The following is an 18,518-nucleotide window of genomic DNA, read 5'->3' on the forward strand; positions in this document are numbered from 1 at the left end:
AAGAAAACCAATCTATTTCCTTATATTTGAAGCAGATAACTTTAATGTACATGTAAGTTCACTCTCACGGTTTTCTAAAGATGAGAAAGTAATAAGCATATATAGGTGTGTGTGTGTGTGTGTGTGTGTGTGTACACATAATACACACTTAATCATGATACTCTCTTAATCATCCTGTTTGGGTAACATAATTTTTTTTCTGTTCTACTGGTACTTTCCCCTACCATAGAAGCACTTATTTGCAAAAAATAATTGCCCAAATTCTACATAATTTCTCATTTTAATATACTTTATAGGAACTCATAATAAATGATGTGAAAGAAAAATGTTTTAAAATTATTTGACCAAAATCACTTTTAAATTTCATGTCTTCATGAGTTTTTCTTAGAAGTGCTATATGGTTTCAACTGCAAAATTAAATACTGAGTATTCCAAAATACTTTTGAGACATCCTCTATTAAAGCTATAGGGTATCATAAGTTCATAATGATAAATCATTTTTACTATTCAACCAGTCCCTACTAAATTATCTAACATAAAAATAGCTTGCGCCAAACTCCTATGGGACCTGTGAAACTTCATAAGGGTCTGCTGCCTTGGACACCACAAGGCAAAAAACACCTTTGAGAGAAAACATTTTCATTAAATCTACTTACAAGTCCTGCCAAAACATACTATAAATTATTGGAAAAAAAAAAACCTAAGCTTATAATTTTTAAGTGGTCAGGGAATGGAGAGCAACTGCTTTCAACTTGTGATCACATTTTAAATACTTCACCTACCACTGTGAAAGAACATCTCCCTCCAACCATACCTTTATAGACAGAAAGGCATTCAACAGAGGTCCATAGAGGGTGATCTGAGAGTCTGGAGAGAGCTCCATCTCTACATGAAGCCTGTCGGGCGGCAGTTCTGATGGGTCAATGGGAGGGCGCGAAGAGGTCGAGGGAGAAGAAGCAACTCTGTCTGATGCTTTCTGAGATGGCCTCAGCACAGATAACATGGTTTCTTCCATTTCTGACACTTCAGAACAAATAAAAATTTAATTTGGACAACAAAAAAAACTGAAGACTTCATCAAAAGAGTCACTGAAAATATGAAAAATAAGTCATTTTGTAATTAAGGAAGCAACTAAATCAGCTGCCATTTCTAGAGACAGTAAATCAGTAAAAAAAAAGAACTAAGGGAGCTCACTGCAGAGGTTTGACTATTCAGAAAGTTCTCAAAGATATCAGTCAGTCTGGGAAAGTGACAAACAATATACCTGTACACAAAACGTGGCCAATAAATGTCAGGAGAGGCCCCGCCCCAGGCAACGTTTATCACAAAAGGCTATTCAGATCCATTATTGTTAGCACACATGTTAAAGTCAAGGACTGCTGATTTGCTCACAACAAACAAAATAATAACTTAAATTTACCCACTTAACTATTTCAAGGTATAATTTTGGGAATAAATTTCAGAACATACTTAATTGCAAATAGTATCATAATGTCCTAAAAGAACTGCTTTATGTCACTAAGGAAAGTTCTTTTCCCCCCAATTTATTGATTTATTTTTATTATATATTATTTTATTAGAAACAACAGGAAGACTATAAGCATTTCATCAGAGGCATAAATCAGCCCCAATCCTTGATGAAATGCTTACTTTTCTGTAACCTGGGAGATGAATCCTAAATCAAACCTAAACAAGGACTTAGAAAATAGACCATGCCGGGCTGTCCTCAGCGGGAGGTTTGCTTCTCTGTGTCATTTTGTGGGTTCTGCAGCTCCAAAGTTTGTCTAGAGTCATTTTTTACATGAATTGGGGGAGGTGGGAGCCAGAGCTGCAAGGAAGTCCTGTTTCTACTCTACCATCTTGACTCCGCCCCCCTATTTTTAGTTTTCAACATTCACTTCCATAAGTTTTAAATTTTCTTCCCTGCCCTCCCCAAGACAACTTGCAATGTGATACTGGCTCTACACTTACATTCTTATTAAACACATTTTCATATTAGTCATGTTGCATAGAAGAATTATAACGAACAGGAAAAACCATGAGAAAGAAAAAAAAAACAAAATAAAGCAAAACTAAAAGAAAATAGTCTCGCTTTGCTCTGCATTCTGATTCCATAGTTCTTTCTCTGGATGTGAATGGCATTTTCCATCATGAGTCCTTTGGCAATGTTTTAGGTCCTTGCGTTGCTGAGAAGGGCTAAATCTATCAAAATCCATCCTTGCACACTGTGGCTGTTTCTGTGAACAATGTTCTCCTGTTTCTGCTCACTTCACTCAGCATCAGTTCGTGTAAGTCTTTCCAGGATTTTCTGAAATCCAGCTAAGGCAAGTATTTTACATGTAAGGCAAGTGTTTTACATGTAAAAGGTACCCACAAAAATCTGATAGATTGAGAGGTTTAGGGTGTAGATGTAAGTAGTAGTACCTTGCCCGTCACATGTGCTAAAAGTAAATGTATACTCTATTGAACAGGAACAACCAACACTTTCCAGTACATATTTCACTAAAATTTTTAGACCTAGCATCTCTAAGAAAGTTACAAACCTCTACATGATTATGAAAAAATTCTCCTAAAGTGATAAAGGATTCTGCAATACAATTTATAAACACATCAAAATCCTTTGCGAAGATTTTATACTTGTTTTAAGCAACAAGAGCTAAACATTTTCTCTTGGTTCATACTGATATCGGGCCCCTGATCAGAGCTGTACCCAAAGGCTCTTTCTTATTCTCTCTCCCACTCTCTCACTAGTGATTTTAGCAGCTCTACCCAGATTATTCCCAAATGCAGACTCCAATTCCACATCTCCATATGCTTATGGGACATTTCAAGCCATTTTGAGCCTGCAGGCAGCTAAAAACTCAGTTATGGCCACAGAGTTCATTCTACTTCCACTCAAAACTCACCCACGCTCCCCATATTGCTGCTTCTGTTCGGGGTGTCACAATCCTTCCAGTTATCCATGTTTGTAAACCCAGAATTATCCTCAACTCCTTCCTGTCCCTGACCCTGTACTTCCACTTTTATCGGAACCAGCTCCTCCTTCTCTTTATTCACAGCCACGCCCTAATCAGCTCTTGCAAATAGTATTACAATACAAATGTTTCCCCTCCTCAGCCCTGGCCCCACTCCAATTCCATCCTTCACAAAGCTGCCAAAGTCCAGATCTGACCATGTCACTCTGTCACTCTATTTAACAAAACTCTCTATGGCTCCCTATGGCCTATAGGATGAAACAGAAGCTCTTCTGGGTAGCTTTTAAAGTCCTTCACTTCCTGGTCTGAACTTCCCTTTCCAAAGTCACCAACTATCACACTCCTCCCTTCCCACACACTAGCATCTAGGCACACCAACCCTCTTGCTGGTCTTTATGTAGAAAACACTATCCCAATTCTAAACCTCTGCACTGACTGTGTCCCACTTCCTCCCCCAAGAATACCTTGCTCCCTTCAAAGCCATCTTCTACATGAAGCCTTTCCGGATGCCCCACTATCAGACAGCTCCTTCCTTCAAATCTACCTTACAGTCCCTTTATAAAGGGCATATACTATCTCTTTTATTTTTGTTTTTGTGTGCCCAGCATCAAGTATAGGGATGGAATAAGAACTTAATAAATGCTTGAGGGGGGACTGATTACTGTCTTGTATAATTCTTTTGGCTTTTGGGAAAAAGAACCAAAAAGCATCCAAAGGCTTAAGATATGTGAAAATACTTACATGATTGCTTTAACTGTTCATCCGCCTTCTGAGGATAAATTGGATGCCACGTGTAGTCAATGGTAAGCATGACGCTTGGGACAGTCCAGCACTCAACCCAGCCAGCCCTTTTCAAATGAGAGAAAATCGTTTTCTACTTCATTAAAGTGCATGTGCTTCTCACCATCACCAGCATTCTCACTGCAGTGACCTCGCCTCCAAAGGGGAGGGAAGCACAACTAAAACATTCTCACAGACTCACTTTTCTTGGGTGATGTTTCGCCATTTTGGCTTCACTGTTTTCTGGCCACTCTGACACTCAGCAGGAATACAAGAATCAGGAGTCATTTTATTTGGGTGACAATTTTTCACCAACAAGAATAACGAGTATTTACTAGGATGGCAATCTGGCAGAAATAAATGAAGATCGACATCTTCTCCCTAAATTAACATATTAAAATTAGTTACAAAAAAAAGTCAATCTGTCATACTGAAATATGAAATTAATACAAAAACATCATAGTTCAAAAACTCCCCTACACATAAGAAAAACCATAAAAATAAATCTCCAAGATTAAGGACCTCAATTTTAAAGTTCATTAAAAAAGCTAACATTAAAGAGATTTATCTGAAAACAACTCCTCTCTCCCTTTCCACCCATCTCAAAGCCTCCTTAGTTTTAATGACATAGCTTTGTCTTAGTTCTCCTCCCTGTCTGACTCTTTTTTTTCAGTCTATTTTGCTGATTCATCATCCATATTATATCTTTTAACTACATGTATACCCCAAGGGCCCTGGCCTGGGCCCTCATCTATTCCCTTGTCACTCTCATTTAATGATCTCATCATGTCCTATGGATCTAGATACCACATAACTTCAGGTCAGTAAATCTAATATCTATAACATCCAGCCCTAGTCTCTATCCTGAAGACTAGTTACACCCCCACAGGTACCTCAAAACTCACTACGACCAACACAGAACTCATTTTCCTTCTCCCCAAACCCAATCTATGGTCTGAAATATCCACCAGCTTCCACAGCCAAACTCCTAAAAAGGATGCCTCGGCACATACACAGCTTCCCAGTTTCCTCCTTTCATTCCTTTCTCAACATTTAGAAGTCTGGCTTCCTCATTTCTGCTGAAGGCACTATCATCCTTCGAGTCACCCTGGTTTGCAAACTCCACATTGTTCTTGACTTGTCACTGCTTCTTATCCAATCACATCCCCCCAAAAGGATCAATCTGACCAGGACACTGCCTTTGTCAGTAAACTGCCTCTAGGACCAAACAGAAGCTCTTCTGTGTAGCTCTTCAAGTCCAGAAAGTCCACATCCCAGCCCCAACCTCACCCCACAATAAACCCCTTCCTAAACTCCACACTCTACCTAGACTGATCTTTCTGGTCTTCATACAGGGCTCTCCATATCCCAACTCGGAGCCTTTGAACGGGCTGCCCTGTACACCCAGAATGCATTTCTACCTCACCTCAACCTCTTAAAAACACCTGCTCCCTTAAAAAATCTGCTTATTATGAAGCCTTTCTTGATTCCCCAGATGCTAATGCTCACCCATGATCTACCAACAAGGAACTTGGAGTTCAGAAGACCTCACATATACTAAGTAGTTTAGTAAGAGGCAGAAGAAAATGCTGAACAATATATCACAAACAAATGATAAAAAAAAAGGCTAGTGAATTAGCTGCAAACTGCTACCTTGAGGAAGATAAAGGGACAGGCTAAAATAACAGCAGCTCACTTTCATAAAGCACTTGAAGGTTTATCAAGCTTTCGTGACAACCACTCAGTGAGGGAGTCAGTGCAGTAAGTTTAATTCCCCCATTTTATAGGGAAGAAGGTTGAAGCTCTGAAGTGTCAAGCCATGGCTCAAACATAGTTTTTCTGACTCCAAGACACATTGGCACCCACTCCTGAAGCCCTATGTCAGGTGAGGCTGAACAACAGGAAGGTAAGTATTTGAAAATGAGGCTAACGTTTGTTTCAATTAGACAACTTAGTAGAGCTTTTTCAGTAAATTACATAATTAATCATACATACCCTTAAGGTGAATCTTGTATTGCATGTAGTTGGTACAAAGTCAGTAAAAGGCAAAGAAAAATCAAGATTTAATGTTTCCCCACAGGCTGCCAGATAAACTACAAAAGAAGAAAATTTCTTTTAAAAATTTAGTTCAATATTGTTCAATTAAAAAGCTTTCCTAATACAAATCCTCAAATAAAATTAAATGTAAAAAAGTTTAATTCAACAAAACTGAAACAATTTTTAGACAACTTTATCAGTCATACTAAAAAATGGGGGAAAAATTTTAATTTTAGTACACATGAAATAAAGATCAAGGCGAATTTTCCTTTGCAATACTGTTTTAATGGGAAAAGTACTTAAATTTTACTTTAAAAAATTCTCACCATTTTCTTGTTGTTTGGTTGAACAGTCAATCCAATTGTGTTGATTCGCTGCCCAAATCATTTCAAATTGATGAAACATGACTTTAAAATTCCATGTATATGGAACAAATGAAAAAATATCAGGGGCATTATCGCTTGACCAGTCTTGAATTAAATCTAGAATGATTTTTAAAAGGAAGCATTATTTAAGATTTAGAACAAAAAAAAATAGTCACACAAATAAATGAAATTTCTAGCAAAAATGAGTCTTCAGTCTTAGATACTGAGATAATTAACATACTGTCTAAATGTTCCCACGTACTTACCTCTATAAAACAAGCCTCCCCATATCCAAAGCATATTTTCCAGGAAGACAATTACATTTTTTAAAATAGGGGACTTTGTTATTGGTCAAGGAAATAGAGAATATCAATTAACTTTGAAATAGAATGTCTTTAATGCAGAGGTTACATAACCTCACATTACATTCCAAATGTTGTTCTCTAAGATATAACTGCTATAATCTATAATGCAAGTACATGTGAAAAGAATCAATAATATGACAAAGTTTACTCAGAAGATTAAAAATAAATTTTAGTGTAACTTAATTTGTCTTGAGAAAGATAAAAAGTTCTATGATGTAATCAAACTACAATAATCCAAGAAAGTCAAAATAGTTGATGATCACAAGAAAGTAAATGATCATTTGATCACCAATGATTTTTAAAACATCTTTATTTTGTAGTAGTAGAAAGAACACTGGAACAGTGAATCAAAAGACATTCTGTGCTTATCCACAAGTCATGTGACTCTGAGTTTCAGTTTCCTCCTGTGTGATATAGGCAAACTACTAACAGTACTTGCTGTGAGGAAAGTGCTTTGCAAACCAATTTCTGTTATTTGCTTTTCCTCAAAACAAAAAATGCAATTTCTTTTATCTCTAGACATAGAAACACCCAAAAATCTTAAACATGAGAATAAGTGTTTTCCTTGATTACCATCTTTAAAGTAATTAAAAAGATATTGTAGACTTATTTAAATTTAGTTCTAAATGATACAATCATGATATAATTTTCAACTAAATTGCAATGACCTCAGTTGTAGCTAAACCATTTTGTTACTGTTATGTTATTCTTTCTTTTGATATGTTAATTGTAAACTACCTATTTATTCCTAGAACAGCTCATCACTTCTGCCTAAACACTGAATCTTTTACTCCTGAGACTTCTTAACGGTATTTATTAACAATCTATCTTTGGGTCAATCTGGAGTCCCTTTGGGCTCATTTAATGTAATTCAATAATGAAATAACTGCTGAAGGAATAGCTGTTAAGAAATACTAGGCATCCCCTCACACCTAAGCTGAAAAGTGTCTAATCTACAATTTCCTGACATAACTTAAACACAGGAAAATCAACAACCCATAATTATATATACCAAGTGCAACCGCTAGAGAGCATTATAAAAGAAATTACTTTCTGTTACCATGTCCTTTTGTGAATAAACCAGAAATAAAAGTGTTAAAATATAAAAGTATGAATGAGAAGACATAGACAGAGAATGACACAATGTGATGCTGAGAGCATGGAAGGCTGTACAAAAGATTTACCAGATGTGGCTAGGAGCCTCACAGTAAGAAGCAGCAAAGAGGGCCCCATTTGAGCCTCTGGAGGGACCATTCACCCTGACCCCTCACTTCAATAACGCAATCCTTTTACTCCTTCCTGATGCTCCCACCAACTTCCCTTGCCCTCCAGCCTCCCATGCCAGCCTCTGGATGTCCCCTTGCAGGGCAGACTTCCCTTCCCTCACACTCTACTGAGAAAATAGGCTACTTGTAACCGCCCTCTTCTCCCACTTTCTATACTGAAGAGCGCCTTGACTTCATCCCTTGCTCTATAAATTCTTTATTCCAGATTCTAAAGACACCATCCTTCTTTACATCCAGGCCAACCCCTCGATATGTATTTCTGCTCCTATTTCCCCAGCAGACTGCCCAAACAATCATCCCCAATCTTCACTCTCTCCTTATCTACTGGTCCCTTCCTTGTCTACAAACTCATCCAGCTTTCTGTGAATCTTAATATATCTCTACTAGATTCAACTATTCCCTAAAGCAATGGCCCTATCTCTTCTCTTTCTCAGCCAAACAACTATAAAAAGATGTTTACATTTGTTTCCTATATTTCTTCTCTTACTCTTCTAAACCCTTTGCAATCTGGCTTCCAACCTCATCAATCAACTAAAGCTGCTTTCTCCAAGTTGCCAACATGTCGGCCTTTGCTTTGTCTTCATCCTTGACCTCTGTCTGCAACGTTTCCCTTTGCTCACCACCACCCTCTTCTTCTGAGCTTTTGTGATGCTGCTCACAGTTGGTTGTCCTCTATGTCAGTCTAACGATACTGTCTTGGTGTCCTTTGCTGTATCATTATCCCCCTCACCTTGCCCCACCTGCCCCAACCAAGGACGTGCCCAAAGGTTCGGCCATGGGATCTCTTCTTTCCAGGTCCAGTTGTCATCTCTAGAGAGAAACCCAGCTTCATATATGCAGTTCTAGTTTCTTCTCAGTCAAGTCAGAAGCATTTATTAAGCACCTACTATGGGCAGGCATATGCAACAGTTTGGATATGGGGGGCTGGAGTGAGGAGCTGAGGGTAACAGCAGTGTTGTAAGCTTGAATGTTGGGGGGGAGGAAGGGGAATAGTAGTACCCTTGATGTAACAGGAAAGCTATTGCCTAATGGATATTTCAAACCAGATGTTGTGTAGGTTTATTTTTAAAATGTTTGCATCAACATTCATTAGGGAAATTGGTCTGTAATTTTCTTTCTGTTTTTTGTTCTCCCTCGTTTAAATATCAAGACCATATTTGTGCCATAGAAGGAATTTGATAGGACTCCTCCTTTACCTATTTTTTCAAACAATATAATAATATTGGAATTTACTGTTGTTTAAATGTTTGATAGAATTCGCTTGTAAATCCATCTGGTCCCCAGGATTTTTTTCTTAGGGGGCTCATTTATGGCTTGTACAATTTCTTGTTTGAAGATAAGGTTAAGTTTTCAATTTCCTCTTCTGTTAATCTGGACAATTTATATTTTTGTAATTATTCATCCATTTCATTTAGATCGTTGATTTTATTAGCATACAGCTGGGCAAAACAGCTCCTAATAATTATTTTAAAGTCACCTTCATTGCTTGGGAATTCATTCTTTTGATTTTTGAGAATTAAATTAGTCTTCCCCCTTTTTAAGAATTAAATTAGACAATGGTATGTCTATGTTATTGGCTTTTCATAAAACCAACTACAAGTTTTATTGAAAAAATTCATTGCTTCTTTTAAAAAAAAGTTTTCAATTTTATTACTCTTTCCTGTGATTTTCAGAATTTCTCTTTTTGTACTTAATTGGAATTTTTAATTTGTTCTTTTTCTAGTTTTTTTTTTCTTTTGGTTGCATGCTCAATTCATTGATCTGTCTGTTCTCTCTTTTACTGATGTAAACATTTAGATATAAATTTTCCCAAAAGTATCACTTTGGCTGCAACCCACAGATTTTGCTATGTTGTATCACTGTTGGCAATATCTTTAATGAAATTATTGACTTTCTATGATTTGTTCTTTGACCCACTCATTCTTTAGTTTGCAATTAATTTTTAATTTCTACTTCCAAGGTCCTTTATTGAATGCAATTTTTACTACACTACAGCACTAAAATGATGCATTCAAGATTTGTTTTTCTGCACTTTTAAGGTTTTTATACATTAGTACATGATCAGTTTTTATGAAGGTGCCACACAGAGCTAAGAAAAAAGTATATTCCTTCCTATTCCCATTTAATATTCTTCAGAGAGATATTTTTAACTTTTCTAAAATTCTATTAATCTCCTCAACTCCTTTCTTGTTCCTTTTGTGGTTATCTAGGTCTAAGAGGGGTAAATTAAGATCATCCTCTAGCATAATTTTACCTGATTTTCTCTTGAACGATCTTCTCATTGAACTTTTCCTTCAAGAATCTGAATGCATCTAGTGTGTATGTGTGTGTGTATATATGTATGTATGTGTATATATACATACACAGTATTAATATTAATTAACTGTGCATCTTACCTTTTTGTAAATGTAGTTTCTCTGATTATTTCTTTTAATAAGGCCTATTTTTGCTTTTAGTTTGAGATAATTGCTACCTGTCTTTTTTTTGTTCAATTGAAAAACAATCGATTTTGCTCCTGTCCTTTATTTTAACTGTGTGTATCTTTCTGCTTCAAGTGTGTTGCTTGTAAACAACATAGTATTGGATTTTCTGCTTTCTAATACATTCTGCTATTCACTTCCAGTTTACAGCTGAGGTCATCCCATTCACATTAAGTTATTTTTCTTTTGAGATCATCTTAACATAGAAGATTCACACTTAAGCACTCCAAGTAGACTCCTTAGAACTGCCCTAATGATGATAAAGTTCTTAGGAGTTATATGTATCATCTTCCCATTTGGGAACGAAAGAGTTTAACTCTATTAAAGTTCCTTATCATATCTCATGTTTACCTTTTTATGTTTATCTTGAGTCTGATATTTGAATGTCAAATTTTCTATTCACCTCTGATCTTTTAATCCATAATGCTTGAGAGTCTTCTCTTTCATAAAATGTTAATTTTTCCCTCTCAAGGATCATAGTCAATTTTGCTAAGTAAGGTTATTTTTGATTGTAATACTAGCTCCTTTGCCTCCTGGATTATCATATCCCAAGCCCTCTGCTCTTTTAATATGCAGGTGCTAAATCTTGTGTGATCCTGTTTGGCACAAAGGTATTCAAAATTCTTTCTTTCTGGCTGTTTTCACTATTTTCTCCTTAACCTGGGAGATCTGGAATTTGGTAATAATATTCCTGGGACTTTTAATTTTTGCATCTCTTCCAGGAGGTAAATGGTGGTTTCTTTCAATTCCTATTTTGCCTTCTGGTTCTCAGATATCTGGGCAATTTTCCTTTATAATTTCTTGAAATAAGATGTCTAAGCTCTCTTTATGATCATGGCTTTTAGGTAATCTAACAGTTGTTAAATGATCTCTCCTTGATCTATTTTCCAAGTTGGTTGTTTTTCCTATGTGATATTTCCTATTTTCTTCTATTTTTTTTTCACACTCTCAACTTTGTTTTATTGTTTCTTGATGTCTCATGAAGACATTAACTTCCCTTGAAGAACTGGAAATTGTAATTTTTATGGGGTTATTTTCTTTTTTTGTTTTTTTTTTTTTTGCTTTTTGGAGGGCAATTGGGGTTAAGTAACTTGCCCAAGGTTACACGGCTAGTTTTTTTTTGTGTGGGTGCTAAGTGTCTGAGGCCAGAACCAAACTTGAGTCCTCCTGACTCCGGCACCAGCGCTTTATTTACTGTGCCACCTAGCCACCCAATGGGGTTATTTTCATCAGTATTTTTTGTGCCTCTTTTACTACGCTGTTAATTTTCTTTTCATATTGTTCTTGCATTGCTCTCATTTCTTTTCCCAATTTTTGTTCTACTATTTATTTGATTTTTGAATCATTTTTGCTCTTTTTAAACTCTTCTAGGAATTCTTGTTGGGCTTCTGTCCAATTTGTTTTTTTTTCTCCGAAGCTTTGCTTATGGCTGTTTTCATTGTTGTTTCCTAAGTGTGACTTGAACTTCCTTGTTACCACAGTAGCTTTTTTATGGCCAGGTTCTTTTTGCTATTGTTTGTTCACTTTTCCAGCCTATTTCTTCACTATGGACATTACATTAAGAGTTGGGCTTTGCTCAGCTTTGGGGTGAGGTGTTTGGCCTGATCTAACTTTTCTGTCCTGAAACTTTCTCAACAAGGTCAGGAAAGGTCCTTGTTCCCTCACAACACCAACTGTTTGTTACACGTTGCTCTGGAACTGAGGGCTTCCAAATGGCCCCTGGTCATGGGCCTCGTACCAGCACAGGAGTCTCCCTTCAATATCTTCCTGACCTGGTACTCAGTTCCTTTACCATCCCCGTGTACTGGTCACTCCTGGTACTGCCACTGATGCTCCCACCGCCAAGGCGCATACCAGATTATCGCTTCTGCTTCATCATGCTTCCCGCCAGTGTCTGCAGAACTCTTTTATATCCCTCTGCATGGGCCTCTTTGTGTGCCTAAACTAGACTACAGCTCTTCCAGGGTAAAGACTGCTTCGTTTGTGTCTGCATCCCCTGGGTCCAGCCCAGCACCCACAACGCAGGATGCCACTTAACAATCCATTGCAGTAGAGACAGTAATGGCAAAGATTTTCCAAAAAACAAGACACATGATTATATAACAAGTCTTCAAGATAAAAGATGGAATCAATAGAATGACATCATCAAAAGGGCCACTGTACTATCTGTTCAAAGTGACATAAAAACTAGCACCTAAAAGCAATCACCCAATGAGAGTAAACAGTTGGTTTTCCATTGGAATAATGGAATTCAGTCTAAACATCAACTTCAAATATGCTAAGAATCTGGAGTTTCCAGGAAAAAAAAGCTCTTGGAAATGACTTAAGTACTTGGAAACAAGAAATCTATAGGGGAAAAAAACACTAAAAGACTTGGTAATCCTGCAATGAGGCCAAAGGGCTGAAGATTCATAAACATGAAAACCAACTAAGCATCTTCAAGCTTATGAAGGTTAAGTAACTATAAAAAGGCGATAGTTACCAGAACAAAAGGAACCAGGGATCACAGAACTATTCTGAGCATCCTCTCCCTTCCTTGAAGAGAGTCCTAGTGTGACAAGGGAGGGTTTCTGCACCTCCCAAGCTTCAGTCACTCTTAATAACACTCCTCTCCCACCTCCAGGCCCCCTCAAGGTCATAACACTTTAGGGAGATCAATGAAATCAAAACAGAGTACTTAATCAATGTGGAATGAATTTAGCTCAACTGTTATGAGATATAACAATAATGCTATTTCCCAGTTGTTCCCAAGCTGATTAACAGAAGTCTGTTTGATGAAAAAGAACTAACTCTGTCCTAAAATAAAATTAGAGTTTCTCTATATCAATATCTTTGCTTAATGAAAAATTACAACAACGTGTTATTCAATCATCAATCACTTTACTAATTCTATCCCAAATCTCATTTCTCAACTTCAAGTTCTAAAAAGCAGCATCCTTTTGGGAATACACACTAGTCATTCAGTGAGGTGTCTAGGCAAGAACTCTGCTATATTTTTACACTAGGGTGATGATTTAAAATTAAAATCTAAAGATGAACTGTAATATTTTCTTGATAATTCAATCTACCGTATGGAGAGCATTAACAAGTCGTAACAGTTACTATTTCCCTGACACCTTTTCCCTCAAACAAAAAACTGTAAATTTCAAATCTGAGATTACAAAGATTTGATATTTTATTTCTTCTTAATCTAAAATCAAATACATTTTGTTTTTATTATCTCAGATGACTGTCCATTTATTTTATCACAACTAAAACCCTAATGCTGCAATGGCTACATTTTACTAACCTCCCCCTTCAGCAGGTACTCTCCCTTCTTAAGCTTCAGTCTTTTAATCTTATTAATAACTGCTCCCACTTTCTGCACATCTTCATTATTTGGCACCTCTCCCCTCCCGCAATGAGACTGGATTTAAGCTATATACAACCCTACACAGTTTAAGGACTTAGTATTAGTGATACCATTAGGCCTGATAATTTTCCTAAGATTCCTAGCCTAAATTTAGTTCGAAAATGTTTAACATAAAATAGAAAAAGAAGCCACATTGACACAAAAATGGATGAAGAGTGAATCTGGACTAACCCCAAGAAACCATACAAAACAAAACAGCTGTAAAACTTGGGCTTCCTTTGGACTAAAAAAACCCATTATTCATAACAAACGGAGGTGAATTCCTGCCCAAGTTCAGTGTTCTTAGGTTTCACTATAATTCTAAACTTGTATATTATGCTTTCTAAAAAGTTCGACCTGAATTGAAAAAGTTTTTGCTTTAGTTTTCTAACAGCATGGAATAAATTAAGGAAATATTCTCATTTTATTATTTTTTTAAACATTTTATGGGAAAAAAAGTATTTTTCCCAACAAGAATCAACTCAATTATTTAAGTTAAAGGAATGGAAATCAGGTTCAGACAAACCAGATAGTCCAAATCCAGATCTTTTGCTTAGATGTAGATTGTGTTCCGATTGCTGACATTTACCCTTCGAGTTCACATTCAATGGATTAAATTAATAGACTACAAGTGAACACCTAGACTCCTGAGATGGAATATCCCAGCTTTACTCCTCTTCCACTGCAGACTGATAGCACCCCCTCTTCTCCATCATGGCCTGGGGAGCTCATTCTTGGGGTAACCCCCATTGTCTTGCAAGATCCCATCAGTTTTGGGCCTCGACCTCTTCAGCACCCTCTGCATGGGGCAGGAGCCATGGACTCCAAAACCTCCATTTCAGAAGGGAGCCCAGATTAGACAAGTCCTCACTCCTCCCCTGGCAGCCCTCTCTGGGGACTTCTGGGCCTCTCTTGCCATGCCCTGTGTTGGCAGTGTCCATCTGTGTGCTGCCTTCTCCCATTAGATTCTAGCTCCTTGAGTGCAGAGACTGTTTTTCTTTCCTCGCACCTGTTATTTCCATCACACAGAAGGCACTTAATAAATGTATAATGAATGATACAGAATGCCACTGGAAACTGGGGACTCTTACTGCCATCTCCACACTGGAGATGCACACATTACCTCTCCTACTGAAATAAAGGACCCACCAAAGTGAAGCTGATCCTTCATTTTAAACTTTCTCCTTTCCTTTCCTTGGATTAAGGAAGTGAAACATCTTTAAAAAGACTTTCTCTTTGGGGTAAAAGCAACAGATAAAAGTGAATAAACTACAATGAACAGTGCCCAAAGATGTTAGGCCAGATGCAATCACGTTTATTTCTTCATATTCGATTCTGTGACACACATATTACCTGTAAAGAAGTTCTTCTGAGCGAAGATGAAGTGGTAAGTAGCTTTATAAACTTCTAGCTCACACTGCCAGGTCTGGGGCATGTTCCATATTCGGGGATAGCTGGCATTGACATGGAACTGTGAACCAAGGAAGGGCTCTTAGAATGTGACAGTGTGTTAACAGCATCAGAAACAAAAAGTCAATCATGTATAATGGCGAGTAATTAAAACTTATTTTCCTGCTGAGCTGAGCAGAAGGTGCCTCTAGGACGTAGGGCGTTCTGTGACTAAAAGTCAAGACTTGCTGCTTTATTCAGTGAGCTTACTGATCCTGACTATTAATTTCTGATACTGAGTCCTAGGGCACTCCCAAAACTTGGGGACCAAGTTATGACATTTACCAAGTAGAAGGGAGGCCATCTGGCGGGGGAGATGAGGCTGTTGGCCCCCTCCCCAATGGAGGCCAAGTGACGCCTGGCACTCAGGCTCCTTGGGATCCTGCTTGACACTGCCATGGTGACCTCACAGCCCACTCTCCAGAGGGTGAGGGTCTGCTCTCTAATGGCACTCGCTGTCCACATGGGCTGCCAATTACTGTCACAAGAGATATTTATAATCTGCTTCCAGGCTCGCTATCATTCGATCGTGAGACACAACTAAGGACCATAAAACTCTTAACGCTTTTACAAGACAATATCCTGTTCTGTCTAAGCAGCATTTTATCTGTGCGATGATATTTTTTTCCAGAGTCTGTTGGAATTCAGTCTCTCACAAGGGTTTTTACAAGCAAACAAGCCCCCCCATATTATTGATTTTTTTAAACTATGAAAAAACAAAAGTAATAAAGAATAATTTTTAAAAAGATAATTTAATTATCACAACAGAGTTTAGTCTGGTTACGTAAAGTAACAACTTAAATCCTTATAAACAAAAAAATAATAACAACATAAATGGCCTTCAAGTGACTATCTAGGCTTTGTCCCAATAAAAAGCAGCTGTAGGCTCATGACTGAACCAGTGCACAGGGATTCCACTTCTTCTACCCCGGAGGATAATAGCCGGGTCTAGGGGTACATGGACAGACACCAGTCTCCCATGTGCGTCCCCCTTCCCCCCCAGTAAGACTCCTTAGATCTAGAAATAACAGAAATTCTTAAGGTCCTTTCTCCCCATCGAAGTCGACTTTCCCATGAGGACTCTGGGCTATGCCTTTAGAAAGCCAGCTTCTCTACCAGTGTGCTCAAGGCCCAGGCCCAGGCTGGTCAAGCTTTGTTTCCCTCCCAGCACTGCTTCTGACTCTCCAAACTTTGGTATGATTCCTTCCTTCACCTCACCTCCCCACAACTTTTCATCTCCCTTTTATGTACTATCTTCCCCCATTAGAACGGAAGCACCTTGAGGGTAGGAACTATCTTTCTTTTGGGCTTATATGTCTATGTTGAGTGCTTAGCACAGAGTCTGGCAAATAGCAGTCCCTTAATGGAGGATCGATGTCTTCCTGAATTGATTTCTACAAGATAATCTCAATCAGATTCTTAATCTAGGGTCCAGGAACTTGCTTTGAAAAAATACTTTGATAACTGCATTTTAATATGAAATGGTTTCCTCTATAATCCTATGCATTTTAGTTTATGCATTTAAAAAACGTCATTCTGTGAAGGGAAGGGGTCCACAGGCTTCGCCAGACTGCCAAAGGGATCCACAACAAACTCTGCATGTCCCACATGCATGTACACTGTCATGTAACAAGGACTTACTGCCAACATTTCTGCTTCTAGGAGGGTCCGGTACTGCATACTGCTGGTAGCATCAACATGTAAAAGCTGTCCTTTAATTGCGGGGGTGTAACCTATTAGACAGAAGAAAATAATTAACAAGAATTCACGCTGTCCCTTAGCAGTGCTACTTTAGCTTAGCACACCGTACAGCATCAGCCTGGGGATGATGTTCAGAGGCAGGCTAGTAATCTGCTGCCCATCTTTGCCATATCTGCACCCAGGTCATGCACCTCAACCTGGGCGTCCCCTAAGACTCTCTTCTTGTCCCTCGTCTTTTTTACCTCTACGCCACCTCACTTGTGACCTATCTCTTCATCTCCTATGAATTCGACTATTATCTCTCTGCATATTTATTCCCAGAGACATACACAAAGTCCTAATCTCTCTCCTGGGCTCTAGTCACACTGTCAACAACTGCCTCTTGGGTACCTCAAACTAACCCTCCTGAAGGCATCTTAAACTCAATCTGACCAAAAAAGAACTCATCACCTTACATGTAAATGTAGCCGTCCCAATCACTGTACCCTATATATATGACTTAACCAATGTCAAAGACAGTGGAACTGGGGACCACTTCAAAGAAAACCCAACTTCAAAACACAAACTGACATTATATTGTGCTAGATTCCAAAAACTGGCTTGCAACACAAAAAGTGAGAGCATGACGTTCTGCTTTCATCATAACAAAGCTGAATTTCATTAACATTTTTCTCAATATAAATGCAGTAAAAGGTAAAAACAAAGGCAAAGAAAAGCAATGGGACTGAAAAGGCAGCTAAATTTAATAAGAGAAAATATTTAATATGTAGACTTCAGATATGTAGCTAATAAACTTCAAACAGATAAAAACTAGGAGATAATATTAGCTCAGACAGAATTAAAGTAAATTTATACATTCCTTAGTATAAAACAGAATACAACATTAAAAAGGCACTCTGATGGCTTGAAAGTTGGGTTTCCTCAAGGGTACACCTTATTGACAAGGGTAAATCTAGCTTAATATTTTAACATATATAAAACGAATTATTAATAAAATATAATAATGTTTAGGAATTCTTATGTTTATTTATATATTAACAAATACTGTTAACAACTCTTCAGTAACATACTTCATAAGCTCCTCCCATTACTAAGTTTAAGGCCCTGGGATTACCCCACTGAGAAAGCCTTTAGCAGGAGCAAGGCCATGTGCTAGGCACTGGGGAGAGACAACAATGAAAAACAGCGCTCGCCTAACCTCTAGGAGCTCACATGCTACCGGGTGGGCACAACATATCAGGCACAGCTAAGACAACTTAAGACACTTCTCTGTCACCTCTAACAGTGAGATTCAAAGGACTCCTTGTGGCAGAAAGTGGTCAGGGCGTGGAGGGAGGGCCACAGACTAGATGGGCTACCAAGCAGATCAAGTAAGAGCTGCAAGGCCGGTCTGGGTAGAGCCCAGAGTCTGTGAGAAGTCATGGGCCACAAGCCTGCAAAGGTGGGCCTACAGCCCACTGAGGAAAGAGGCAAGATACCAAGGAGGGGAGTCTGCAAGTAATCCCAAAGGCAATAAGGAACTGCAGCAGATCCCTGAGCAGGGGACAAACCAATGCAATGACAACCAGCTAAAACCCCCAGGTTTGGAGAGGATGACTTTGGCAGCGCGATGGAGTCTGAACTGGAAAGAGGCAAGTCTAGAAGTGGTAGATACAATGAGGAGGGGGAGGGGAGGGGAGGGGAGGGAGA

The 18,518-nt window shown here is 38.2% G+C and overlaps 1 protein-coding gene across 3 annotated transcripts in view; it reads right to left on the reverse strand.

Moving 5' to 3' along the window:
• Window positions 1-18,518, reverse strand: part of BLTP1 (bridge-like lipid transfer protein family member 1) — a 211,117-nt gene that overhangs the window by 140,110 nt on the left and 52,489 nt on the right. For all 3 annotated transcript variants that reach the window (XM_069104875.1, XM_069104876.1, XM_069104874.1), the window contains exons 14-20: window positions 16,770-16,861; window positions 15,033-15,150; window positions 6,119-6,274; window positions 5,751-5,848; window positions 3,958-4,136; window positions 3,717-3,823; window positions 815-1,023 (exon numbers count right to left, since the gene is read on the reverse strand). In XM_069104875.1, the coding sequence (XP_068960976.1) occupies window positions 815-1,023; window positions 3,717-3,823; window positions 3,958-4,136; window positions 5,751-5,848; window positions 6,119-6,274; window positions 15,033-15,150; window positions 16,770-16,861 (959 nt within the window). The remainder of the gene's footprint in view (window positions 1-814; window positions 1,024-3,716; window positions 3,824-3,957; window positions 4,137-5,750; window positions 5,849-6,118; window positions 6,275-15,032; window positions 15,151-16,769; window positions 16,862-18,518) is intronic.

The sequence above is a fragment of the Petaurus breviceps genome, unplaced genomic scaffold, assembly GCF_028583685.1.
Source record: "Petaurus breviceps papuanus isolate PSGF00001 unplaced genomic scaffold, PetGlider_PUasm1.0 689, whole genome shotgun sequence".
Lineage (NCBI taxonomy): Eukaryota > Metazoa > Chordata > Mammalia > Diprotodontia > Petauridae > Petaurus > Petaurus breviceps.